We start from the raw sequence: 27950 nt of genomic DNA on the forward strand, positions 1-27950 counted from the left end.
CCCCAGCCCCAGCCCCAGCCCCAACCCTAACCCTAACCCTGTCTCAGCTCCAGGAAAGTCCAGGGCTAAGGCCAGCGGCTCCCACGGTCCTTGGGATGTCTCTGGGGATTGTGGAGGCCTCTTTTCCTCACGTCCCTCTGCAAGTGATGAGATGGGAGGGGAGGCTTAGTGAGGCTCCGTCCGGGTCCCAGTCTCCTTCCCAGCAGGAAAGAGCAGCCCTGCTGGCTGGAAAAGGCTGTTGCCACGGGGCCATCCAAATATTCTTGCTTTCTTGGCAGGTCTTTGGTCTGAACCAAAAATCCATTACTACCAACCCAAGACACCCCAAATCCTGGTGCTTGGTTCACCTCTCAAATATACTCACTGAACCCTCCTCTGGCCACACGATGCCCTTGTCTCCAGCTCAGCTCCTGGCCCTGCCACACAGTGACCTCGAAATGCAAAGGGACAGCCACAGCTCTGCCTTCCAGCCGGGCTAGAGGTTTTGTTGTTTGGGGGCAGGGGGACTCGCCCTTCAGATGAGCTTGACAGCTGAGCAGGTGTGCAACTGGTTTGCCAATCGCTGGTGTTGCCAAACATCCTTTTCCCGGTGCATGGAGCCAGCCCAGCTTCCATTCCTTGAGCACAGGAGTGCGCAGAGGCGGCTCTGACAGCTCATTCCACCGAGAGAGGGAGCGGGAGCCCAGCCGAGCCTCTGTGCGGACAGCGGGGATGGCACTCGGTGCACGGTGCCCTGGAGTCCGGAGCAAGTGCTCGGGGAGGCAGAGAGCGCTCGGTGTGGGCGGGACCCGCAGGCACTGCCTCCCCAGGCTGCCCCCATCCCCGGGCCCGCGCGGTGCCGGCGGGGCCATTTGTGCAGCCGCCCGCACACGTCCCGCCGGGCGGGCCCTTGCTCCACCCAGACAAAGCGCCCAGGGCCACCCTGAGTCCCTGCAGGGTCAGGGTCTGCGGAATCGCGCGGCCTTTGCCCCACAAAACCACTGTGTGGCGGAAGAGCACTTTGGCCGCGTCGCCTCGAATCTGGACACGCACATCTGAGCCTGCGTTTCCGTTTCCTCGAGAGACCCCAGTCTCCCTCCTCCAAGGACAGGAACGCAACGCACTGGCAGAGCTCGCTGATTGGATGGGGGAGAGAAGTGGGCGGGGTGAGCACTAGGAGATCCTGTCATTGGATAAGAAAGAGAAGAGGGCAGGGTAGGCACTGGTAGAGTCTACTGGTTGGATAGGAGCGAGAAGCGGGCGGAGCTAGCACTGAGATCCTGCAATTGGACAGGCATGAAGTAGGTGGGGCGAGCACTGAGGAGACCCTGCCAATTGGACAACAGAGAGAGGTGGGCGGAGTAAGCGTTGATAGAGCCTGCTGATTGGGCAACAGACAGGAGTGGTAGGAGCAAGGACTGCAGAGAAGACTGCTATTGGATGTTAGGGAGAAGAGGGCGGAACAACAAGGTGGAGAGCTCTGCAGATTGGACAGGAGAGATAAGCAGGAGGAGCAAGCAATGAATGGAGCCAGCAGTGAAAAGAGCTCTAACAATTAGACAGGGGAGAGCAGTGGAACCAGAATTAGGGTTACGGTCACGGTGACAGCCAGAAAGGAAATTCCAGCAGGGATGCCCACCGCACCAGCCCAAAACTATGACCCGAGTCCTAACCCACCCTAACCCAGCCAAAACCGAACTCCAAACCCTGACTAAATGCAAAACGCTGACCCGGATCCGGAACTGGACCTAGTGCGAACCCAAGCCTGAACCCAAACCCCTAACCCATACCCCTAATCCTGATCCTAGACCCTAACCCCGACCCTAAACCCTGACCCTGACCCTGAGGGGGGACATAGAGGAAAGAGATGGAGAGGTTTGCCCATTCAGTGACAGACATTTTCTTCGTTAGTCGATGTTAGAAAGCAAAGGCTTTTATCTCTTGAGAAGTTTCTGACCTGAAGAATGATGTACAATAAACTATATTCAACAATTGATCAACATTTTCTAACAAGGTGGAATGAAAATATAAAGTGTGGAGATTGCTACTAGTCCTCATACACTTATCTGTGGTTAGGAAGGTTTATTTTTTTTCCCTCAAAACCTAAGCAGTACATGTCTTAAGTTACCTTCCAAAATGTAAGACTCTTGGAGCCTCAGACAGGCTGGCGTTAGAGTCAATACTCCACAGCTGTTTGTTGGATGAGTGGACAACAGCATGGCCGACAGGTCCTGGTGCAAAAAGTCTTGAGCTGCCTCAGTTTGAATCCTGCTTCTGCCATCGACCAGCCGTGTGATTCTGTAAAAGTATTTTAACCTCTCTGGGCCTTAGTTTCCCCATCTGTAACTTGAGGGCCTACTTCAAATGGGTTCTTGCTGAAGAGTAACAGGACTATATACGGAGTAGGTTTCAGTTGCCTTTTCCTCCATCTTTCCACCCTCCCCTCCAACCCTTCCAAATCTTTTTTTTTTTTTTTTTTTTTTTTTATTTACAGGGTCTCCCTCTGTTGCCCAGGCTGGAGTGCAGTGGCATGATCTCGGCTCACTGCAATCCCCGCTTTCCAGGCTCAAGCGATCCTCCTTCTCCTACCTCAGCCTCCTGAATAGCTGGGGCTACATGTATGTGCAACCACGCTAGGCTAATTGTCATCGTGTGTGTGTGTGTGTGTGTGTGTGTGTGTGTGTGTGTGTGTGTGTGTGTGTAGACGTGGTTTCTCCATGTTGACCAGGCTGGTCTCGAACTCCACGCTTCATGCAATTCTCCCACCTCCACCTCCGAAAGTGCTAGGACTTACAGGCGTGAGCCACCGCCCCCACCCCCTTCAAATCTATTAAAAGGTGAGAGTCTCGCCAAGGCAATGAGATCGCAATATGATGTTTCCATTTACGTTGGATTATATGTCATTATAAATATTAACAAATAAGACTTAAAAAGGACACCTTCGGGTAGGTCAGACCAAAGTACAAAACTTGTGTGTGGGACTGCAGTTTGAGGACAGTGTCTGCAGCCGTCACATGGCAGCAAAACGGTGTTAAGCAGTGCACGAGAGTCTGCGTCGACGACAGCCAGAGTCCATGCATCGGGAGGTTCACTCGGTTTGCGAAGGAACAATGGGCAGGTCATGCACGGCCCGGGCTCCGCGGGCGGACAAGCAGTTCCCCGCGCTCGCCACTAGAGGTCAGGAGGTGACCGCTTCGGGGCTGGAAGACGGGCCCGTCGGGGATTGGCGCTGGCGGCGGGCGGGGCGGAGAGCGGGGCGGGGTTGGATGCAGCGCCTGGTTACTGACACCTGGAATGAGTTCTGTTGTTTTTTTTTTTTTGCATCAGATTTCCTATCTTTGTGGGGCTGATGGACCCGAGTAAAGATGCCCATTCGGGGTCAAAGGCAGAGCCGCTTCTCAAAGCGTTTTGTTTTTTTGTTTTTTTCTGAGACAGAGTCTTGCTCTGTCGCCCAGGCTGGAGTGCAGTGGTGCGATCTTCGCTCACTTCAACCTTCACCTCCCGGGTTCAAGCGATTCTCGTGCCTCAGCCTTCCTGAGTAGCTGGGACTACAGGCGTGCGCCACCATGCCCGGCTAATTTTTGTATTTTTAGTAGAGACGCGGTTTCGCCATGTTGGCCAGGCGGGTTTCGAACTACCGACCTCAGGTGATCCGCCAGCCTCGGCCTCCCAAAGTGCTGGGATTACAGGCGTGAGCCATCGTGCCTGGCCTCAAAATGCTTTAACAGAAAGACAATCTGCTTGGGATCTAGAAGGGTGCTGACATCCTGGGGAAGGAAGGTTTCCAAACTTCCTGGGGAGTTCCTGCCCAAGTGCCCGTGCTGCCCCTGGGCTGGCTGGCCAGTAAGCCCGCCTCCCAACCTGACTGTTGGGAGCCCCCCTGACTGGGGGGCTGGAGTTCTGGGTTCTTGTCCCAGCTCTGCCCCTTCAGGCCCCTTTCGCCCACTACGCCCCACATTCCCCATGTGCCTAATAAGGAAGTCATGCTAGGTGGAGGGTACAGCCTCTTCTAGCTTTGCCATTCACTTCTGTGTCTTCAGAGAGGCTGTCAAGTCTCTTCTCTGAATGAGCCCCCAAAAAAGCAAAGCTAAGAAGATACCCAGAGCTTACCTAGACACCAGGCCTTTTAGAAATAGACCACCTCTTACCTTAGGCCCCCAGAGGGTGCCCATTCTGTGTGGAGAAAAGAGGAGCCCTTGCCTCAGCCCCCAGAGGCTAGGGTGGGGTGGCTGAATTTTGGGGCCGGGTTAGGCACCTCTGGGGAAGCCTGAAGTAGCACGGATGGTTTCAAAGCCAGCGGACGAGGTGGCAGGACAGTGACAAGACCCCAGGTCTCCATCATGCACCTGAGCTTACTGAGCCTTCACCTGGGGTCACTGCTGAGTCTCCGACAGACCAGGAGGGAAGAGACTGGGGGTACCGACCCCCAGGGAGAGAAAGTGGCAGTCAGAGGACCTGGGTTTGAGTCCTGGCTCACCCCTTCCTGGCTGTGTCACAAACTACTCAGACTCTGGGAACCTGTTTCACCTGCAAGATGGGGATGAGAATCAAACCCACCGTGCAGGGCTGTGAACATGCGTTCAGACAAGTGCATGAAAAAACCTTCACACAAAAACCCTTCCTAAAGGTGGGGAGACAAGGCTCCACGAGCAGCAAGTGGCCAGGGACTGTGTGGGGGCTGGGATCCTGTTTTCCCTGCAACCTGGGAAAGGCCTGATGGGCACTTGGTGGGATTCAAATCATGACCCTGGATCTCAGGTGGTGATGTGCTTTGCGTCTGCAGTGGAAGGTCCCGCCGTCGTGCCTGTGAGTCCCTCTATCGGTGTTGAAGGGGTGGGCAGCAGGCAGGTGAGCCCCAGGCTGGCAGCTAGCAGGACCTCTCTCATGTGAGCGCAGCATGCCAATTCCCCTGAAGTGTGGTGTCCAGCACTCTGGGCTGGGGGCTGTGGATCCTGGTTCCAGCTGTGTGGGGGCTGGAAGGCCCTGGGCAGGTCACCTGACCTCTCTGGGCCTCTGTTTCCATCACACACTAATGGGCTGAGCACACTGGGACTCTGGCTGCGCAACTCCTTGGCTCTGCATTTGTTCACCCAGCGTTCCTGAGGGGCCCCTTGGTAGGCAGGGAAAGTCTGTGGGCTTCAGGCACGGGCCCCAAGATTCAGATACTCTCAAGCCTCCTGGGGAGTCTCACTCAGGGGAGCAGACAGGCCCACCAGGCAGGGTGATTCTTGCTCAGCTCCTGGGGGTTGGAGCCGGCCCCACAGGCCTCCCCAGAGACAAGGCCCTGGACTGCCACTGATTACTCCCAAAAGGGACATCTGTGGCGGTAGTGGGACCAAGATGCCATGAGCAAGCACCCAGAGGCCCCCAGTGTGAGCCACGGAGTGGAGGGTTAGGGAAAGGGCAGAGTCAGGACGTGCAGGAATGCTTGCTTTTTTTTCCAAGCACAAGGGACCCTTTTCTCCACTGCAGCTGACCTGATGCTTATGCCGGAAAGGAGGAGGGGCGGGCTCCATCCTCGAGGTCCCTCAGTAGAAACAGATTCCTAACACACCCTCCCCCGGAGAGGAGACCCTGGGTCCACAGCACCCCAGCCGCATTGGCTTTCTCTCTCCAGGCCTTTTTAGACCACTCCCACTGCCTGGACTGCTTTTAGAACCCTCCACTCACCCTCCAAGGCCTTACAGAAACACTGCCTCCTCCAGGAAGCCTTCCCTGACTTCCCGGCAGAGTCAGCAGAGCCCACGGTACTTGCAGACTGGCCAAGCTGGTCTCGGTATTTCTCACCCCAGTTGGAATGGTTGTTCCCAGCTTCCTGACTAGATGGGAACTCCCTGAGGGCAGGCCCTGTGTCTCATTCACCCCCAGGGCTTGTGGAATCATTGAGTGAAGCATGTGCCAATTTACCCGTCATCAGGAGCCTCCGGGAACTCTGGCAGACTTTCAGCCAGCAGGCCCGCTTCTTCCGTCTGCCCAGCAGCGAAGGAGATGAGGGATGCAGTCAGCCTTTCTTGGGCTGGAGCAGCCAGTCTTCAAGGTCCCGTCCTCCACCTGTCTGTCTGCTTACCACCTCCCTCCTCTGTTCCTACTGTCCCCCAGGGCGCCCCCACACTCCTGTCCTCTCAGCCTGGGCTGACCTCTAGAAGGGTCTTTGCTCCTAGATGGGCCTGTCCCCTTCCCCTGGGCAGGTGCTGAGGTCTCCTTCCACCACCGGCCTCTTGGGCCCCAGAGGGCTGAGAGCCTCCCCCACCGCCCAGCTCCCCGCCCTCCCCGTCCCAGAGTAGCTGAGCCCTCCACGTCCTCCGAGCGGGGACTGCAGTGGCTCTGTGTCCAAGCAGGGGTTCTGGATCTCCCCCAGTGTGGGGGCCACCGGCCTTGGTGGCTGCTGGGGAAGCCCAGGGCCGGCCGTGCTGGGCGCAGGTGGCGGCAGGGGTAGCAGTGGCGGGCGGGCATCAGTCGCTGAGCACGGCCCCCGGGAGCTCGCTGGTGAGCGTGTGCCAGCGCTCAATGCGCTTGTCCTTGTTCTTCAGGCAGTCAAACCAGTGCTTCAGGCGCTCCCCCTTGGCGTTGATGCCCAGAACCACGCCACCTGCGGGAGGACAGGAGGGGCAGCTAGGGCACAGGGACGCGCGACTCCCAGGCGTGGGGCACAGGGACGCGCGACTCCCAGGCGTGGGGCCCGTGCCCCTTCCCAGGTTCTGTGCTCCAAGGCCAGACTCTCCCACTGCCCACTGGGTTCAGAGCATGAACAGGACCTGACCTCCATGTCACACTCTGCCCCCATCAGGGCCCAGCCATCCTGACTCTCTTCCACCAGGGCAGGGATAGGGGCAGGGTGCAGAGGCAGCATCAGGGGTCAAGGAATGGGGACCTGAAGAGGGGAGAAAGGGCCAGGCAGCCCCACTATGCACAGCCACCAGGCCCACCAGGAATCTGGGGCCTCTAGGGCTCAGAGTCCAGCCCGAGGCACTGCCCATCATCGTCTTTTGTCTGTGCTCCACCACAGAGTTCTGTGTGACCCTCCCAGAACTCCTTCCGTCTCTGGGTCTGTCTCTTCCTGAGGCACAAGGGTCAGGCTGGAGAAGGTCTGAGGCCCCTGACCTGGGGGCAGGTGGTCCGTGGCTCCAGCTTTCCCCAGGGGACAGGAAGGAGGGGCTGTGGCCTGATCCAGGACAGGCACACAGCAAGACAGCGTTCCCACTATGCCCCCTTACCAATGAAATCGTTGGATTTTCCAATGTCGTAATCCCAAACAGTGACCTCCAGGGACTTCTTGGCCAGGTCCCCATGCTTAATCTCGTAACAAAACTCCTGCTGGCAAGAAGGGAGTGTTAAGGCTGATGCCACGAGGCCTGGGCCTCGGCCGGGGGCCAGGAGGGGTATGAGGTGTAGGGAAAGAGGAGGGACGGGGTGATCAGTGCTCAGAGTGGATGATGGGTGAATGCTCACATGTCTCGCCCACTTCTCCCTGAGCTCCACTGGGGTCTTCAGGGCCCCTGTCCCCTCGCCCGCTTGCTCCTTGTCCCTGAGCCTGCTCTCTCCACACCCCGGGAGCCTCCTGACTGCAGAGGCACTGCACGCCCCACAGTCCCTGTCATCCTGGGCCTCTCTGGGGCCTGGCTTTGCTGACCCCTCCCTTCTCTATGGGTGCCTCTTTCTCGCAGCTTCTGGGACCCTCCCTTCCATACGGGGTTCCCCTCACTCTCTGGAAGCATCTTCTCGACCTCCCCTGCCTGCCTCTGGATCACTGGTGTGGTGTGGGATCTACCCAAGGCCCCTCTGCTCTTCTCTCCTTCTTGTTCCTTGGGGGGAATCCGCATTTCCAGCCGTACTTGCCGCCTTGGGCTGAAGACCTTCCTGGGGCCCCGGGGTGTCTCAAGTCCCCTTGCCCCACAGAGAGCTTCTCCCCATCTTCCTCCCTCCCTCTTTGCCCTGTTGCCGCCAAGAGGAACCCAGGACTCCCCTCAACACTTCTCCCCCCAGCCCTACATCCGACAAGTCCTGCCAAGAGCTTTCCAGGGGTCCCCCAGCTCCCCTGTGTCTGTGGCTTGGTGCGGCCCCTCCCCACCGTCTCTGACCACCCTCCCCATTCCGCCAGGACCTTTTGAAAACCCAGCCACACCCCCACTGCCCTGGGGCAGAGGGGTGGCCTTCATGAAGCTTCCCCAGCCCCTCATACCTCATTAAACTCTGGGTTCAGGGTTTTTTTCTTCACCGCTGTCTTATGTTTGGATTTCTTGTCCACATCTGGCCTCAGGTATCTGGAATTACATCCAAGGGACAGGCAGAGGATGGGGACATGCTATGGGGTGTAGATCAAGCCAGCAGGTATTCGAAGAGCTTTCTGTCCCTGGAGAGAGATTCCTGGGCCCTTCTTTTGTCCTAATCATTGGATTATCCCAACGCTATTTTGTGGCAAAGGCGAGACGTTGTTTCCGAGAAGCAAGTGGCCCCTTCATCCACCGCACTTCTGCTCACACGCACATTCCTGAAGTTAACCCTGGGGGGCGCCCTCCCTCCCCCTAGGAAAGGCGTTTTTCCTCATTTCTGGAAGTCTAATTTTCATAAGGCTCATGTTTCCCACCAGAACAGAGTTTTTAGCAGAGTTGGTCTCTTGTTCAAACTTTTTTTTTTTTTTTGAGATGGCTCACTGCAACCTCTGCCTCCCGGGTTCAAGCGATTCTCCTGCCTCAGCCTCCAGAGTAGCTGGGACGACAGGCACGTGCCACTATGCACAGCTAATTTTTGTATTTTTAGTAGAGACAGAGTTTCACCAAGTTGGCCAGGATGGTCTCGATCTCTTGACATTGTGATCCACCCACCTTGGCCTCCCAAAGTGCTGAGATTACAGGTGTGAACCACTGCGCCCGGCCTTTTTTTTTTTTTTTTTTTTTGGAGACGGAGTTTTGCTCTTGTCACCCAGGCTGGAGTGCAGTGGTGTGATCTCGGCTCACTGCAACCTCCACCTCCTGGGTTCAAGCGATTCTTCTGCCTCAGCCGCCCAAGTAGCTGGGATTACAGGCACCTGCCACCACGCCCGGCTAATTTTTGTATTTTTAGTACAGATGGGGTTTCACCATGTTTGCCAGGCTGGTCTCGAGCTCCTGACCTCAGGTGATCCACCTGCCTCAGCCTCCCAAAGTGCTGGGATTACAGGCATGAGCCATCACCCCCGGCCTCAAGCTTCTTTTATAAAATAGCAGATTTACTGAGATATAATTCACATACCATAAAATCCATCCTTCTGAAGTGTAAAACGCAGTAACCTTTAGTAGACTCCCAGAGTTGTACAACCATCACCACTACCTCCATTGGAGCTTTGAGGAAGGACAAGACCTTTTGTGCAGTAACAGGGAGGCCACCTAGATGTTCTTCCCTCCACAGCCACTAAGGCCTTAGACTTTGATGCAGAACAGCTGTCTTCCTCTGAGGCTCAGAGAGGTGCAGTGACTTGCCCAAAGTCACACAGCCGGCAAGCACAAGCGTGGTGCTTGGAAGCCATGCTCAGGCTCCTTTCTCTATGACAGAGAAGTCATGTGCAGGCTGGAGAAGGGGACAAGAGGTCCCCAACTTCTTTGCAAAGCTTCTCACTCTGTTCCTGCATAGATAATTGCATGACAATTGCCTTGTCCCTGCTGAATGTGCTCTGGGGTCTCTGGGGTCTCACCTACTACCAACTCCCTGGGCCTGGCACCAGGGAGCTTAACAAACATCTGTCCAACGAATACCTGCATCCCTAGAAGTGAAGGCACCGCCCAAAGGCACACCCATGTCCAGCTTATTCTGCCCAGTTCCTCTCCAGAAAGGCTGCATGATTGACACACAGTGCCTACGACAAAGCTGAATGCTATCATTTAAAAAATCCTTGCTGGTTTGAAAGGCCGAAAATGATATCTCATAGTTGCTTTACTTTGCATATTTTAAAATTGTGACTTTCATGGCATAAATATTACTGGTTAATTACAGAAGCACTAGAAAATGCATATGAACAAAAGTTGGGATTAGGAGAGAGAAATGAAGACATATGTCCACACAAAAACCTGTTCATTGCAGATTTCTACCATCACCAAAAATTGCAAACAACCACACGCCCTTCAACTGGGGAACTCATCAACAACAAACTTGTGGTTTACCCACACAATGGAAGACCACTTAGCAACAAAAAGGACCAAACTCCTGGTACATGCAACTGACAGATGAATTTCAAACGCATTCCTCTGTGTGAAAGAAGCCGGACTCACAGGGCAACACACTATCTGACCGTTTCATGGGAAAGTCTGGAAACGGCAACACTATTGGGACAGAAAACAGGTGAGTGGTTGCCTGGGGCTGGGGAAATTTCTGGGGTCATATTCTCTATGTTGATTGTGGTGGTGGAAACAAGACTGTACCAGCCTGGGTGATACGGCAAGTCCCCATCTCTACCAAAAAATTAAAAATTAGCTGGGCATGGTGGTGCATGACTGTAGTCACAGCTATTCACAGTGCTGAGGTGGGAAGATCGCTTGAGCCCAGGATTCAAGGCTGCAATGAGCTATGATTGCACCACTGCACTTTGGCCTGGACGACAGAGCAAGACCCTGTCTCTAAAAAAAGAAAAGAAAAGCTCACTGGATATGAATGGTACAGGTTGAGTATCCATTATCTGAAATGCTTGGACCAGATGTTTTGAATTTTGGATTTTTTCATATTTTGTAATATTTGCAGTATATTTACCAGTTCAGCATCCTTAATTCAAAATTTCAAAAATCTGAAATCCCAAACACTCCAATGAGCATTCCCTTTGAGCGTCACGCTGGTGCTTGGAATGTTTGGGGTTTTGGATTTATGGATTTGGGACGCTCAACCTGTACCTCAATAAACCTGATTTAAAAAAAAGTTCGGGGGGATGCCCCTAAGCCCGCCACCCGGAGACAGCGGATTTCCTTAGTTACTTACTATGCTCCTTGGCCATTTCTCTACATATTGGTATTGTGTCTGCTGTGAATTGTCCTTGGCCTGTTTGGTGACGGGTGAGGAGCAGGGACAGAAGGGTCCCGCATGCCCTGCCTTCACAAGCCCCTGGAAGGAAAGTTGTTTTGGGATCTCTGTGCCCTCAGCCTGGACAACTTGTGCCCATCTGCTGACCCCTCACTCAGCCACCAGACTTCCACGACAGGCACCAGCCTCGGCACCTTCAGCCATGGACAGTTCCACCAGCGTTGCCCTCTGTTCTGCTGTTTTCTCTACCAGAAGTGCCCTTCCCTCCTCACCTGACCACTCTGGGGAGATCCCTCAGCACCCTCCCTGAGCACACCCTGCTCTGGCACAAGCCCACCCTGCAAAGCCCCTGAGGCCTGCCCTGTGGCGTCTCTCCCTCCCTTGCTGTCAGGACAGTGGTCCTGGCCACCGGGGCTCATGGAGCCGCCCTGTGCCATGTACCTTTGGGCCCTCTGCACAGTGCCTTCTGCTTGCCTGTGGCTTCGAGAAGAAACCCCTTCTGGTTATACATAAGAGAGCCAGAGAAGGGAGACTGAACATGCTGCTGGGCGTGTCACACGCAGTCATCACACAGCTCAGGGATATTACGTGTAACTCAACATGTCAGTGATTGTCACAGGCACTGTTACTCCTGGGGTTTTCCATCAAACCCTCAAGAGCTGGGCCTGGGGTCAACTTCCAGCCTGGGGAAACCGGGGCAAGTATCACCAGAGATGAGGTTTATAAAAATAATGGTGCACAGCTGGGCATGATGGCTTGCACCTGTAATCCCAGCACTTTGGGAGGCCGAGCTAGGAGGATTGTTTGAGTCCAGGAGTTTGAGACCAGCCTGGCCAATATGGCAAAACCCAGTCTTTACAAAAAATACAAAAAACAACTAGCCAGGCGTGGTGGCGCACACCTGTAGTCCCAGCTACTCAGGAGGCTGAGGGAGAAGGACTGCTTGAGCCTAGGAGTTTGAGGCTGCTGTGAGCTGTGATCGCATCACTGCATTCCAGCCCAGTGACAGAGTGAGTCACTGTCTCAAAAAAGAAGAAATAAAGAAAACAAATAAATAGTGCAGACAAAAGGCCTCGACCCGTCTAGCTTTGGCCCTCAGCATCAACCGCTGGATACGTCCCTCCCTCTCTTCTGGGGCACAGGTCACACTCTCTTCCAGGTCTAGGATGCAGCTGAGGGGTGCCCCTCTTACCAACTAACCTGTGCCCTTATTTCCTCTGCTTTTAGTGAGGAAGAGGCCCCTGGTCCATGAAGGGGCCTTTCAGAGATGAGGACCCCTGAGGAGACCTGAGCAGCAGCCCTCGTGTCTCACCCAGGGAGTCTGAAACAGACGTGAAGTCTCAGGTGAGGTGTGGCTCAGATATAGGGAGTGGCCCACAGCTCAGCCTGTCTTTGAAAGGCCACGTGACCTGGCCCACGGCTGGCAGGTGGGACCCAGCTGCAGGGGTCCAGCGGCACCCACAACAGCCACCTGTGGCAGGGAGGAGCCTGTGGTACAGTGGACAGGCCCTGCCCAGATGGCCCCCCGCCTGCCTGTGGAAGTCGACCAGACCATCTGTCACAGCAGGTAAGACTCTGCTTTCTGGGAAACCCAGCAGATGACTCTGCAATTCCTGTCCATCTGGCAGGTGGGCATTCAAACTGGTTTAAAAATTTCACACCATAGGCCGGGCACAGTGGCTCACGCCTGTAATCCCAGCACTGTGGGAGGCCAGGGTGGGTGGAGGAGTTCAAGACCAGCCTGGCCAACATGGTGAAACCCCATCTACTAAAAATACAAAAATTAGCTGGGTGTGGTGGCGCATGCCTGTAATCCCAGCTACTTGGGAAGCTCAGGGACAAGAACTGCTTGAACCTGGGAGGCAGATTTTGCAGTGAGCTGAGATCACACCACTGCACTCCAGCCTGGGCAACAGAGTAAGACTCTGTCTAAAAAAAAAAAAAAAAAAAAAAATGCAGGATTGCATATCCTCCTGCAAGGATATATACGCATGAGATTCAAGTCAATGAAAAATCAGAAGAAAAAACATATAGACGCAAACCAGTATCCTACTGTGTGTGTCGTTTGGTGTGTTTTCGACAGCTGTCCATGTTATAATAATTCATCTAGTTCTACTTTATTCCTTTTTAACTGCATAGCACCACATTCTACACATATGCCACATTTTATTAATCTATTCCTCTGATGATGAATGTTTGGCTATTTCCAGTTTATAGCTAGTATAAGCAATGCTGCGATAGTTACCTGCCTGTGCCCAGGTTTCTAGGAAATAAAGCTGGAAGGAAAGTAATGTGGTCACAGGGCACACACATTTTCCACGTCGACTGGATATTGCCAACTTTCTCTCCAGTGGTTATTATGGGAGTCTCCTGAGTACCTTCTAAGCATTCACAGAGCTTCCCCCAACACTCGGGTCTATAGTGCACTGGGATACTTTGTTTTGCTAAATTGTTGAGGCTGGGGTCCACTTTAGTGTTTTCCACATAGAAAACCAGTAGTCCCTGCACTCTTTGGGAGACTAACTTCTCCCAAAGATGGAGCAGGTCCTGGGCTCTCCTCCTGGAGCCTGGTGTGATTGGATTTTTTAAAATAACAGATTTTTTTCAGACATAATACACATACTGTACAATGCACCCTTTTAGGTGTATAATTAGTGTATAATTTTGGTATATTCACAGAACTATGCAGCCAGCATCACAATCAATTTTAGAACATTTTCATCACCCCAGAAGGAAACCGAGGACCCTTCAGCAACCACTGCCCACGTCCCCTCAAGCTTCCCCCAGCTCCTGCAACCACAAATCCACTTTCTGCCTCTGTGGGTTGGCCTATTCTGGACACTTCATAGAAATAGGGTCCTGCAATATGAGGCCTTCTGTGTCTGGCTTCTCTCACTTAGCATCTTGCTTTCAAGGTCCTCCCACAGTGTAGCACGCACCTGCTACACTCCTTCTTAGGGCTGATATTCCACGCACCTGCTACACTCCTTCTTAGGGCTGATATTCCACGCACCTGCTACACTCCTTCTTAGGGCTGATATTCCACTGCAGGGACAGACTTCATTTGTGTATCCATTCATCAGTGGATGGACGCTTGGGCTGTTTCCACTTTTGGCTGTTGTGAATAGCGCTGCTATGAACATTCCTGCACAAGTTTTAGGATGGACATGTTTTTCTTATCTCTTGGGTATATAACCAGAAGAGGAATTGCCAGATCAAATGGTGACTCTGTGTTTAACTTTCGGAGGAACTATCAGCTGCTTCCCAAAGTGGCCATCCCATTATTATCACATTATTTTTATTTATTTGTTTATTATTATTTTGAGACAGTGTCTCGCTCTGTCACCCTGGCTGGAGTGCAGTAGTGCGATCGCGGCTCACTGCAATCTCCGCCTCCCAGGTTGAAGTGGTTTTCCTGCCTCAGCCTCCCAGGTAGCTGGGATTACAGGCACCCGCCACCACGCCCAGCTAATTTTTTTATTTTTAGTAGAGACGGGTTTCCCCATATTGGCCAAGCTGGTCTCAAACTCCTGACCTCAAGTCATCCGCGTGCCTCGGCCTCCCAAATTACTGGGATTACAGGCACGAGCCACTGCACCCGGACTAATTTATTACTATTTTTAACTGTAGAGACAAGGTCTCAGTATGTTGCCAAGGCTGGTCTCAAATTCCTGGGCTCAAGCAATCCTCTCAAGTAGTTAGGACTACAGGGACACGCCACTACGCCTGGCTAATTTTTAATTTTTTTGTAGAGATGGGGGTCTCACTATGTTGCCCAGGATGGTCTCAAACGCCTAGCCTCAAGCAATCCTCCTGCCTTGGCCTCCCAAAGTGTTGGGAATGTAAGTATAACTCACTGCACCTGCCACATACAATTTTTAAAGTGACAGAAATATGATCATGGCCATGGGAATGGGGCCCCTTGAGCTGTGCCACGAGGAGTACTGGCCTCTTCATGGTGCCAAGATGTCCCTGAGGCCTTAGTCACCTGGGTCCTTGGTGTCCCCTAGGTCAGGGCCATCCCTCTGTCATTCCCCCTCCCTGAAGCACCTGCCCCTCCTTTCTGCTGAACTAAATTCCTCCCCAAGTCTCACTTTTCCAGAGTCTCCCTGTGAGCTCACACTCATACCTACCTAGTTTCTGAAGAGCCCCGAGCACTGATGATAGTCACTGTGGCACCTGTGGCACCCCTCTCCAAAGGGTCGCCAGCTCCTGCCTGGCTCTCAGAGCTACACAGCCTCTCCTGACCAGGCTCACAGGTCCCCAGCTCTGCGGCCCAGGCCACCTGGCATGGCCCCCTGAGTTAGTGTCTCTCCCCAGGCTGGTAGAGCTGGGTGGACTCTTATCCGCATCTGTGGCCCCAGTATAGGGCTGGGCACATGTGGGCAGTTGCTAAGGCCTGGCAGAGTTCCTCTGCAGCCTCTCCCAGCCTCCTGGCTACCCCCGGCACTGGCCCTGCCTTCTGTCCCTTCCTCTGACTCATGGCCCCTCCTGGGCCCCTCAGTCACAGAGAGGCCTGGACATAGCATCAGGTGATAACGATTATCTGCATGACCCTGGGAAGCCATTCAGCTTCTCTGGGCCTCAGTTTCCCCATCTGTGAAGTGAGCTGGCCATGCTTAACCCCTGGAGTTGCCAAGGTAGCCCATCAGGGAACACGGCGCCCCTGTACCTCAGGCACTCCCTGGGTGCCTGCCACCTGAGACCACGGAGCCGGCACACAGACCTCGTCCTTGGAGGTGAAGAGGTGGCAGGTGGTCACATGCACGGCACACTCACGTTTTCACGTAGGGGTCCGAGTAGCCATTGGCGTCCATGGCGGCCAGGTGTGCGCACCGCACGATGCCCACCAGCAGGCCCTGCTTCTGCGAGCTGTACTTGAGGGAGATGAGGATGCGGCCCCGCTCCTCCAGGGACTTGTCTTCAGTCTTGTCCACCTGTCGGACGGGATGGTCACTCAGTCCTCACCTGCTCCCACCCCTGTCTTGGCCGTCCTTGGCCTCCTCTTCCTGAGCCCGTCCACTCCGGCTGCTGCAGCCGGGCCTGGTCAGGGTCCCTGGTGAGTGGTCTCCCTGTGAACTCACAGCCCTTCTGTCATCTCTTCCCTCCCAAGGGTTTTTCCAGGGGTGGATCTGACCCTCACCCTCCCTGTTCTTGGCTGCATGGCCTGGGGTGGCCTTCACAGCCCAGCAAGGGCCAGCCCAGGGATTGGCAACTGCAGCCCGGGGGCCAGATCAGGCCCAACGCCTGGCTCTGTGTGGGATGTGAGCTAAGAGTGGCTCTTGCCCTTATTTTAAACAATTTCTTTTTCAAAAAAATAGAGACAGGGTTCTCACTATTTTGCCCAGGCTGATCTCAAACTCCTGGGCTCAAGGGATCTTCCCACCTTGGCCTCCCAAAGTGCTGGGATTACAGACATGAGCCACCGTGCCCAGCTGGTTCTTACTTTTTGGAATAGCAGAAAGAAAAATGAAATGAAAAATATTTTGTGACACATGAAAATGATATGAAATTCACACTTCAGCTTCCGTTAACACCCTGTTATTGGAACACAGCCTTGCCGGCTCCCTGATGCTTCTCTATGGCTGCTTTTGCCCTAATGACAGAGCTGCGTGGTGGCCACAGATCACGTGGCACACACAGCCTAACATTAGTGCTAACCGGCCCTTCTCGGGTCTGCAGCCCCCAGCCTGGCGCGCTCGGCTTCTGCAGATGGTCTTCCGCCAGGTCCCCCTCACAGCCTGCCCTGACTTTCTCTGCAGTCCCTCGGCTTTGAAGCCGGGTCCCACCTCCATACCTTTGCGCACGCGTAATCCATAGCTCCAACACCCTCCTCTGACCTCCTCAGTGTTCACCGCTGATAAATTCCTGGTCCTTCTGGGCCTGGGGAGCTTTTCTGACCCTCAGGGTGGGTTGGCCAACCCCTCTGTGCGCCCACTGCCTCGGGTTTATCCTGTCATGGCCGGGTGTGGCCCCCTGCTTCCTCAGGGGTCTGCCCCACCCTTTAAGTTCCTTGAAGTTGGAACCCTACCTGTAAATTTTGATTTTGAGACAGAGTCTCACTCTTGTCACCCAGGCTGGAGTGCAGTGGCACGATCTTGGCTCACTACAACCTCCGCCTCCCAGGTTTACGCGATTCTCCTTCCTCAGCCTCCCTGAGTAGCTGGGACTACAGTCTAACTTTGTATTTTTTGGTAGAGACAGGGTTTTGCCATGTCTGCCAGGCTGGTCTCAAACTCCTGACCTCAAGTGATCCACCCACCTCAGCCTCCTAAAGTGCTGGGATTACAGGTATGAGCCACCGCATCCAGCTAATACCTGTGTCATCTTTAATACCTCAGGGCTGGGCAAGGCCTGGCACTAAGGGCCCACTGGAGGCTTGTACTAGTGAAGGCAGGAATGGAGGGACAGATGGTCCCCTGTGTGTTCAACCTCATACAGGCAACTCCAGCCTGGGGGGTTCAAAGAAAGGCAGAAAGGTCTGCCCATGCCAATGGAGCCTGGTGGATGGAAAAGAGTCACCCTGTCCCCAGTTCCCTGAAGGTGCTACCTGGAGCCTCTCAGGGTGCTGGATGTGGCTCCCTCAGGAGAACCCCGAAGACAGAGTTCTGGTACATTCCTCACCCTGGAGAAGCTGGGAGCCAGGTAGGGAGCCCATCCAGTGCCTTCCCCTGCCTCAGCAGCTGCCCGGTGCCTGCGTCTCAGGGTAGATCTCAGCTCCAGGCCTCCCCATCCCCAGCCAGCCTGATGCTTCTCCATTCCTTGCCCTCCAGAGACTACCCAGCTTCTTCCTTCTGGCTGCTGCACACCCCAAACCCTCTCTCCTAGGCCCTCAGCCCACCCAGACATACCCAGCTTAAGGCCACCCAGACACACCCAGCTTGAGCCCTGTGTCCCCCTGGATCCCCTTAGGACTCTACCGGGATCCTCTCCTAAGCAGCCCCAGCCACCTCCTTTTACTCACAACTGTGTCCCCTAATCAGCCCTAGCCACCTCTTTTTACTCACAACTGTGTCCCCTAAGCAGCCCCAGCCACATCCTTTTGCTCACAACCGTGCCCTGCCTAACACCAAAGTGAGTCCCTCTGGCTACATCTAACCCTTTCTGGAGATGAGACTCCTGTGAGGTGGGCAGGGATGTTGAGCAGGGAAGACATACATGCCCTACCGGCCATCTTCGCCACCTCCCACGCCCAGAGCAGACATGGCTAATCCATCCTAGCATTTGCCCTGAGCTCCAATGCCACCTCAGAACCCTTTTCAACACAGTGCTCAGGCAGCCATTCCTGGTGGATCAAGCCAGGCCTGCGAGATCTCGCTATCTGCCCCTCAGGCAGAGCTTTGTGTGTGAGGGCCTCGATGCACTGTGCTGCTTGTGTCAGTGTGTGTGGTGTGAAAATTAAACAATATAAACCAGCAGGGGCCGGGCACAGTGGCTCACGCCTGTAACCCCAGCACTTTGGGAGGCCGAGGCGGGCAGATCACCCGCCAGGATCATCCGTCAGGAGTTCAGGACCAGCCAGGCCAACATGGTGAAACCTTGTCTCTACTAAAAATACAAAAATTAGCTGGGTGTGGTGGCATGCACCTCTAATCCCAGCTATTGGGAGGCTGAGGCAGGAGAATCACTTGAACCCGGGAGGCAGAGGTTGACGTAAGCCGAGATTGCACCACTGCACTCCAGCCTGGGCGACAGAGACTCCATCTCAAAAAAAACAAAAAACAAACAAACAAAAAAACCAACCAGCAGGCATATTTTTAGCTCTTTTTTCAGGGGTGGGATATTGTACTTCAGGTTGTTTCATACGAAGACCACTGGGTCTTGCTCAGTATTGACTTAAAATAGATAATGTTTGCAGACTGTAAATTCTAAAACATACCACCAGAGGCCTGGCACAGGGGCTCATGCCTGTAATCCCAGCACTTTGGGAGGACGAGGCAGGAGGATCACTGGAGGTCAGGAGTTCGAGACTTGCCTGGCCAACATGGCAAACCCCCGTCTCCACTAAAAATACCAAAATTAGCCAGGCATGGTGGCGCACACCTGTAATCCCAGCACTTTGGGAAGCTGAGGCAGGTGGATCATTCGAGGTCAGGAGTTTGAGAAACCTGGCCAATATGGTGAAACCCCATCTCTACTAAATATACAAAAATTAACCGGGCATGGTGGCGCATGCCTGTAGTCCCAGCTACTCGGGAGGCTGAGGCATGAGAATTGCTTGAACCCAGGAGGTAGAGGTTGCAGTGAGCAGAGATTGTGCCACTGAACTCCAGCCCGGATGACAGAGCAAGACTCAGTCTCAAAAAATAACAATAAAAGTACCACCAGAATGTGGCTTTACTGCCAGGGGTACATCCCAAACTGCACTCCTGCGGTCACTGTGAGTCCCCGAACTGCACCAATGAGCTGGTAGCGCATCCAGCAACGCCCTGATCATGGCCACGCACAGGGACGCACAAGCATGCACATGCGTTCATGAACACACACCACACATGTAGACACACACACACTGTCGCAGACACGCACTGACATATGCTCTCATACACAATTCACACACGAGCACCGCACATGCAGACACACACACACTGTCGCAGACACGCACTGACATACGCTCTCATACACAATTCACACACGAGCACCGCACATGCAGACACACACACACTGTCGCAGACACGCACTGACATATGCTGTCATACACAATTCACACACGAGCACCACACATGTAGACACACACACACTGTCGCAGACGCGCACTGACATACGCTCTCATACACAATTCACACACGAGCACCACACATGCAGACACACACACACTGTCGCAGACGCGCACTGACATATGCTCTCATACACAATTCACACACGAGCACCACACATGTAGACACACACACACTGTCGCAGACACGCACTGACATATGCTCTCATACACAATTCACACACGAGCACTGCACATGTAGACACATACACACTGTCGCAGACACGCACTGACATACGCTCTCATACACAATTCACACACGAGCACCACACATGCAGACACACACACACTGTCACAGACACACACTGACATACGCTCTCATACACAATTCACACACGAGCACCGCACATGCAGACACACACACACTGTCACAGACACGCACTGACATATGCTGTCATACACAATTCACACACGAGCACCGCACATGTAGACACACACACACTGTCGCAGACGCGCACTGACATATGCTCTCATACACAATTCACACACGAGCACCGCACATGTAGACACACACAGTCGCAGACGCGCACTGACATACGCTCTCATACACAATTCACACATGAGCACCGCACATGCAGACACACACACACTGTCGCAGACGCACACTGACATACGCTCTCATACACAATTCACACACGAGCACCGCACATGTAGACACACACTGTCGCAGACGCGCACTGACATATGCTCTCATACACAATTCACACACGAGCACCGCACATGCAGACACACACACACTGTCGCAGACGCGCACTGACATATGCTCTCATACACAATTCACACACGAGCACCGCACATGTAGACACACACAGTCGCAGACGCGCACTGACATACGCTCTCATACACAATTCACACATGAGCACCGCACATGCAGACACACACACACTGTCGCAGACGCGCACTGACATATGCTCTCATACACAATTCACACACGAGCACCGCACATGCAGACACACACACACTGTCGCAGACGCACACTGACATACGCTCTCATACACAATTCACACACGAGCACCGCACATGCAGACACACACACACTGTCGCAGACGCACACTGACATATGCTCTCATACACAATTCACACACGAGCACCGCACATGCAGACACACACTGTCGCAGACGCGCACTGACATACGCTCTCATACACAATTCACACATGAGCACCGCACATGCAGACACACACACACTGTCGCAGACGCGCACTGACATATGCTCTCATACACAATTCACACACGAGCACCGCACATGCAGACACACACACACTGTCGCAGACGCGCACTGACATATGCTCTCATACACAATTCACACACGAGCACCGCACATGCAGACACACACACACTGTCGCAGACACGCACTGACATACGCTCTCATACACAATTCACACATGAGCACACACACACACACGCTGACACCCCACGTACATATCCACGTGGTTGTTTGTTTATGCCAGTGATCAAAACTCAGGAACACTACGGTAGGGCTAGTGTTGCCTTTTTTTTTTTTTTTTTTTTTTTGAGACAGAGTCTTGCTCTTGTCACCTAGGCTGGAGTGCAATGGTGCAATCTTGGCTCACTGCAACCTCCGCCTCTCAAGTTCAAGCAATTCTCCTGCCTCAGCCTCCTGAGTAGCTGGGATTACAGGCACGTGCCACCACACCTGGCTAATTTTTGTATTTTTAGTACAGACGGGGTTTCGCCATGTTGGCCAGGCTATCTCGAACTCTTGACCACGTGACCCACCTGCCTTGGCCTCCTAAGATGTTGCCTTTCTTAAGTGACATAGATCATGTGGAAAAACTGGGTTACCTGTGGTTAGCGACTAATAATAAAACAGAAAAGGTTATATCCATCACACAAATCTCTGAGTGGGAGAGAATGTGACAAGGGAATAAAATCGCATCAAATTCTGCAAAAGTAACGGGGATTCTGGGAAGAAGCCGTGGCCTCAGGCTGACTCACCCCCGGGGCTTGACTTGGGCTAAGCTGGAGGTGAGTCCACGTCCCCAGGCCCCACTGGGGCTGGGTACACTGGGGACAGCCGCCGGGCTTTGTCCTCCTGAACTTGCCCCTTGCCAAGCCCTCTTAGGGGACAACATGCCAGCGAGGGGACCATGCCTCCGCCTGTGTCCTGAACACTGGGAGGCTGAGGCCCCAGCATTTCTCTTGACCCCAATGGCACTGGGGACTCCTGGCTCCACCAGCCCTATGAACACTGAGAGGCTGAGGCTCCAGCATTTCTCTATGAACCAGGTGAAGGTGAGGACAGAGACAAGGCAGGATGGGGGAGGGAAGAGGGAAAAGGGACATAGAGACCAAGACTCGGGAGGGCGCAGCTGCTGGAGCAGGCCGGGGGCAAATCTGTTCTGACATAACGTCCAGACAAATGCCATTTCTAGGAAAGGATACTCTTCCGTCTCCTCTGCGTATCTCACAGGCACTCAGGTCTAACACGTTCCAGGTGTGCTCCTTGCGCGTCCCATCCACCTGTGGTCCCTGCTGAGTCCTCTGAGCACAGCAAACAGCCCCTCGGGCTTCAGTGGCTCAGGCCCCAAACCTCGGATCTGCCCTTCCCTCACCCAAGGACGTCCTATCTGCTGCCTGCACATCCGGTTCAGAATCAAGCCCTCCTACCGCTGCCAAGGTCAGGCCAGGGCTGCGCCCGTCTCTCCCCAGCCCCCCGGGCCTCCTGACCTCTCCTCCCTCTTCTTCAAGCCGTCCTGAGCCCAGGCCAGCGAGCCTGGTAAAATGTCATCCCCCGTGCTCCCTCGGCTTAGCACCCTCCCGTGGCCACTCAGAGTGAAAGCCAGGGTCCTTCCTCACCTCCACCCCCTTGACTCTCCACGCTCACCTCCCCCTCATTAGCCCCATCGCAGGCAGGAAGTTCTGCCTTCCCAGCACCTGCCACCGAGCCAGGTACACAGCAGGTGCTCAATCAATCCTCTCACCGGCAGCTGCTTCTCCAGGCAGATGCTGAAGGTCTTGGTGTGGTTGGGTTTCAGCTTCTTCAGGGGCACACGTGTCTCCCCGATGAACTCATTGTGTCGGAATTTGTCCTCGTCGCACACAGAGATCCTAGTGGGGGCGGTGGTGAGAGGCACAGCCAGCGCCTCAGACGCACTGGGCGTGGTGGGGATGTGCGCGGGTAGGGCCAGCCCTGGCTTGTCCTGCCCCAAGCCCTGCCCTGGTCTGGGGTGGGAGACGCACAAGATGCCTGGGCCCTGACAGGGCCAGAGTGTGGCATGATGTCAGGCACTGTCCTCATGGACAAGTGTCCTCAGGTTGGAAGAGGGGACAGGAGAAGGCAGAGCCAGTGCCAGGAATAGCCAGGAGGCTGGGAGAGCTGGTTCTCTGGAGGGAACCACCTCCAGCACCCTGAGAGGCCCCAGGAAGCACCTTCAGGGGACTGGGGCCAGGGTGCCCCTTTTCCATCCACCAGGCTCCACTGGCATGGGCAGACCTTTCTGCCTTTCTTCAAGGCCCCCAGGCTAGAGTTGCTGGCATGAGGTTGAACCCACAGGGGACCATCGGACCCGCCAGTCCTGCCTTCATTAGGACAAGCCGGGTGGGAGTGGGGGTTGGGGAGGGAGCAGGCGGCCCGGGACTCTCACCCACCGCAGGGTCTTGCGGATCATGTCTTCATCTGTGATCCCATAGTAAGTGAGGGTCTCGTTCCATGTGGGGTTCAGAGTGTTACGGAGAGTTTTTGTTCTGAGCTTATTTGCCTGGAGAAGAGAAAAATGATCTTATTAGCATCAAAGGGTGTGTCAGACAGAACAATGGCCCCCAGAGATGGCCACGTGCTCATCTTGGAGCCTGTGAAGGTGTTATCAACATGGCCAAGCGGACTGAGGCTGCAGGTGGACTTAGGGTTGGTAACGAGCTGACATTAGAATAGGGAGATTATCCTAGATTGTTGGGTGGCCCAATGTAGTCACAGGGTTCTTAAAAGCAGAAGAATGGGCAGAGAAGAGAGTGAGGGATGTCACCAAGGAAGGGGGCCAGAGAGATGCAATGGGGCCCACTGTGAAGGTGGAGGAAGGGGCCACGAGCCCAGGAGGGCCGATGGCCTGTAGAAGCTGGAAAGAGCTAGGAAACCGTGGGCTCCCCAGGCTCCAGAAGGAACGCAGCCCTGCCGACACCTTGATTTTAGCCCAGAGAGACCATGTTGGACTTCTAACCTGCAGAGCAGTCAGAGAGTAAGTGTGCTGCTTTAAGCCACGAAGTTTGTGGTCATTTGTTGCAGCAGCCATAGGAGGCTCATCCAAGGAGGACCCCACCTCCAGCCCGATGCCACAGGGTAGGTTCTGCAGGAGGCCTGTGTGGAACTGGAGTCTCCTTCCCAGGGCATTCCCTGCCTTTGCGGACTGTCCCCTCTGCCTGGAACCCGTCCTGTCCTCGGGCCTGCCTCGGGGGTGGCCTCTCCGAGCTGGAATATTGCCGCCACTCCCTCCTCCTGTGCCAGCGATTCTGAGCTCCTTGTCTGAATCGGTCTGATGCCTGCCACACCCGGCCCAGGCTGGGAGGTCAGACAGGCTGGGAGGTCAGACAGCCTGGGCTTCCAATTCCAGCTCTGTGGCAGCATCAGGTTCCCCACTGTGGAAAGGGCACAGGAATCCCTCTCTCCCATTGCTTTTGGGAGCTTGTTTATAAGGAGGCTGCTTTTTCTAAAACACTAGGGAAAGTCCTGGGGACTTCCTACAACTCGGCAGCCAAGCACTGCCGGCTCCAGTCCCACAAATGAAGGGTCGCTGAGCTCCCGCGTGGGGCACACTTCCCTGGTCATACTCGCCCTCGGCCCTCACATCCCTGAACCCCTCTTGCAGCATAAGGGCATCAAGGCCCGGTGTGGGGAGCCCATTTCTTCCCCAGGAGTAGGTGGTGGGGCACTGCCCTTTCTCCTACAGCCCTGCCTTCCCTAGAGAAGGGGGAAGGGCCCCTTCTGGGGTGGTCCTCCTGGGCTGCTGTGGGCCCCAGGCCTACCCATTTAGGCCCCCAGGTAAACTCAGACTCTGCCCCATGAAATTAAAAATAAAACAGCACTGAAGTGTAGGATGCACAGAAGGAAGTCTAATTAAGTTCTGATTTTCCATGGCTCAAGGTCACCTTGATGCTTTTATTTAACAGCAATTTTTCTCTCTCCTCTCCTAGATGCACCTGTTGTGCTGGTGCCCTGAGCACATGTGCGGTTGGACGCTTGGGTCATCGGGCGTAGGAATGAGCATCCTGTGGTCAAATATATGGGGCAGATTCTGCCCACTTCATCCCCCTTACAGAGAGTCAAGGAACAGCCCATCAACACATTAAATGCTCTGATAAGTCCTATGGTACAGAAACCTGTTTAACAATGTTTCCCAATGTTATTTAACCACAGAGTCCTTTGTTTGCACTTAATAGTAACTTCCAGATGAGAATGCTTCTTATAAAATGCTGGCCTGGAAATTCTCCAGGGGTTTTCCCAGATCAGCAGGTAGGTAACGCTGACTCGTGAGGTCCCCAGGAGGCAACAGGGTGTGGGGCAGACTGGGTGCTCTGTGTGCAGTTGAATGGCTGAGGTCCCGTCAGCTTGCTTGGGCTCTGAGGGGAGTGGCAGCTGTGGGCCTCCCTGGGTGCCCCCAGCCCAGTCCAGGCCCCAAAGCAAAAGGACCAGAGTGCATTGCCTGAGGTGGTGGGTGGGTGCAGCTGGTGGGCAGGCCTGGGTGAAACCCCTCACCTTACTGGCTCCCGGCAGCAGGTGTAGCTTGACGTAGGGGTCTGCCAGCCCATTGTGGTCCATCGGCTTCAGGCCCTGGGCAGAGAACAGCAAAGGGTGTGAACTGGAAATCGGGGAGGTGGGACTGACAGGGTCGGCAGGTGCCCTTGTCCCCTGGGTCTCCTGGCTGGGTCCCTTCATGGCCCTTTCACAGAAGCCCCCAGGCCCCACACCTCCAGATGGAGGGAGTGAGGATGGCTCAATGCCGGTGCAATCTCCCCTCCCCAAAACATCCTGGCCCAAGGCAGCTGTCATGGGGCCTCCGTCAGGACAGACTTTCTCCTCTTCTCCTCATCCTGGAAGCCAGGTGGCTCCCCCTCCTCTGAGCCTCCCTCTCCATCCTGCTTTGCTCAGGCCCTTCCATAACCCTGACTCCCCTCCCCGATCTTCCAAGCATGGCCTCCTGAGTGGCCACGCCCCTCACTGACCCTAAATCCCTGTAACCCCGGGACACGGTCCCAGACTAGGCCCCATTTCTGGCCATATTTGCCACAACTCCCAGTCAGTCCGCAGAGATCACACAAGCAGACTGGCCACAGAGGGTCCCTCCACAAGATGGCACCCCTCTCTCACTCTGGTTCTTTTAGAAAACCCAGCCACGTGTGCACAGCCAGAGGCACACAGAAGCATGGACAGAGAGGGGCTTTGCTGACCTCAGCAGGCTCTTGTCTCTGAAAACTGCATTTGTTTCCTTCTGGGATGGTGCACAGGGATGCAGGGAGGCAGCTGCGGCATCTGTGGGGGTGCAGCCGGCAACCCCAGGACAGTATTCAAAGGTGCACCACAAGGCTTCTACCCAGCTGGGTCGGGCAGGCAGCGTGGCGGCTCACACCAGGCCCATCTCCAAGGGGAGGCTGGGGCTCCCTCCCAGGCCCACCCCACCTTGGTTTGACGGAGCTCTGGGGGATGTGGCAGGGGCTTCCAACCACCTACTTTCCTGCCATTGCCAAAGGGCAGAGGTTTGGGGGCCTGGCTGGCTTGGGTTCCAGGCTCAGCTCCTGTGTTCACCAGCTGGGAAGTGGATGAGTTACTTTGCACACTAAGCCTCAGCTTTATCGTCTGTTAAAGGGGTTGCCCGGGCACGATGGCTCACGCCTGTAACCCCAGCGCTTGAGCCCAGGAATTCAAGACCAGCCTGGGCAACATGGTAAGACCCTGTCTCTTCAAAAAACTAAAAAATTAGCTGGGTGGGGTGGCACGTGCCTGTGGTTCCAGCAACTAGGGAAGCTGAGGTGGGAGGATCGCTTGAACCTGGGACACGGAGGCTGTGGTGAACCGTGATCGCACCACTGCACTCCAGCCGGGGTGACAGAGTGAGACCCTGTCTCAAATTAAAAAAAAAAAAAAAAGGGCAGGGGTGTAATACTCTCACCTTCCTAGGGCTGGAGGGAGAGGGAGGGAGACTGTGTGGACACAGGGCCTGGCAGGCAGGGTTTACTCCCTTCCTTGCACGCCAGGCCCCCGTGAGACACCGGAGAAGTGGTTGAGGTCTGGTGGGTGCATCTGAGCTGTGCCCTGCACTGTGGGGCTGCCTCTGGGACAGGGCCTGGCTCAGTGGCCCAACACGTGCTCAAGGTGACAAGGCTGCTCTTCCAAACCCAACTCCCTCACCCTGGCCTTGCGCCTTGCCCACCAAGTGCCTGAAGCGCAGAGTTCTGGGAATCTGGTGGCCCAGCCTGACCAGGCGGTGCCTGACTGCTGTGTCTTATTCTTACAGTTCTTATACATTTTTTTGTTGTAGCTTAAAATGTTTCCATTTGGGCCACGTTTCTTGATGCATTTCACTTACAAACCTTTGGGCCACCAGAAGTTCTGGCGTGTCTTTCCAGTGGCTCTGGTGGTCCCACCTCCGTACCCCGAGACACCCGTGGGAGCTAGGCTGGGTCGAGGGGCGCTGTTATGCTGGGACAGGAGTGATGCCTGCTCTGTCCTCCAGACCCCGGGACTGTGATGAGGCCCCTGATGCAGCCTCTCTACTCCTCCACCCGGCAGGTCCCTGAGCACCCTGGGCAGCCACACATTTGGGCAAAAGCAAAAGGACCAGCAGGCACTGCCTGAGGCCGTGTCACTGTGCTGCTACCAGCTTCCGTGCCCAAACAGGCAGCTTCCCTGGCCCTGACCCGGGGTTCCGCCAGTGCCTCCACCCTCTGTGGGGCTGGCCTCCCACGGAGCCTGACCTCTGTCCACGGAAGGGGAAGGGCGGGAGGCCGTTTCCGGGGCAGGGAGCTGTTAGTGGGGCCCTTGGGCACACCCTCCCCAGCTTGGGAGTTGGCAAGAGACATAAACTGATCCCATGGTTTAGGGGCGGGCCTCACAGGAGGTGATGTGGTTTGGCGGTGTCCCCACCCAAATCTCATCTTGAGTTGTACTCCCATAATTCATACAGATTGTGGGAAGGACCCAGTGGGAGATAGCTGAACCACAGGGGCAGGTTTCTCCCAGACTGTTCTTGTGGTAGTGAATACGTCTCTCACGAGATCTGATGGTCTGAT

General features: G+C 54.8%; 1 protein-coding gene across 1 annotated transcript in view; it reads right to left on the reverse strand.

Annotated features, from left to right (window-relative positions):
- Positions 1-2855: 2855 nt before the first annotated feature.
- Positions 2856-27950, reverse strand: part of DOC2B (double C2 domain beta) — a 36848-nt gene continuing 11753 nt past the window's right edge. The window contains exons 3-9 of the mRNA XM_054535319.2: positions 25420-25494; positions 23322-23431; positions 22655-22781; positions 15739-15896; positions 8159-8240; positions 7194-7290; positions 2856-6568 (exon numbers count right to left, since the gene is read on the reverse strand). Of these exons, the coding sequence (XP_054391294.1) occupies positions 6432-6568; positions 7194-7290; positions 8159-8240; positions 15739-15896; positions 22655-22781; positions 23322-23431; positions 25420-25494 (786 nt within the window). The 3' untranslated portion in view covers positions 2856-6431. The remainder of the gene's footprint in view (positions 6569-7193; positions 7291-8158; positions 8241-15738; positions 15897-22654; positions 22782-23321; positions 23432-25419; positions 25495-27950) is intronic.

The sequence above is a fragment of the Pongo abelii genome, chromosome 19 (genome assembly GCF_028885655.2).
Source record: "Pongo abelii isolate AG06213 chromosome 19, NHGRI_mPonAbe1-v2.0_pri, whole genome shotgun sequence".
Classification (NCBI taxonomy): domain Eukaryota; kingdom Metazoa; phylum Chordata; class Mammalia; order Primates; family Hominidae; genus Pongo; species Pongo abelii.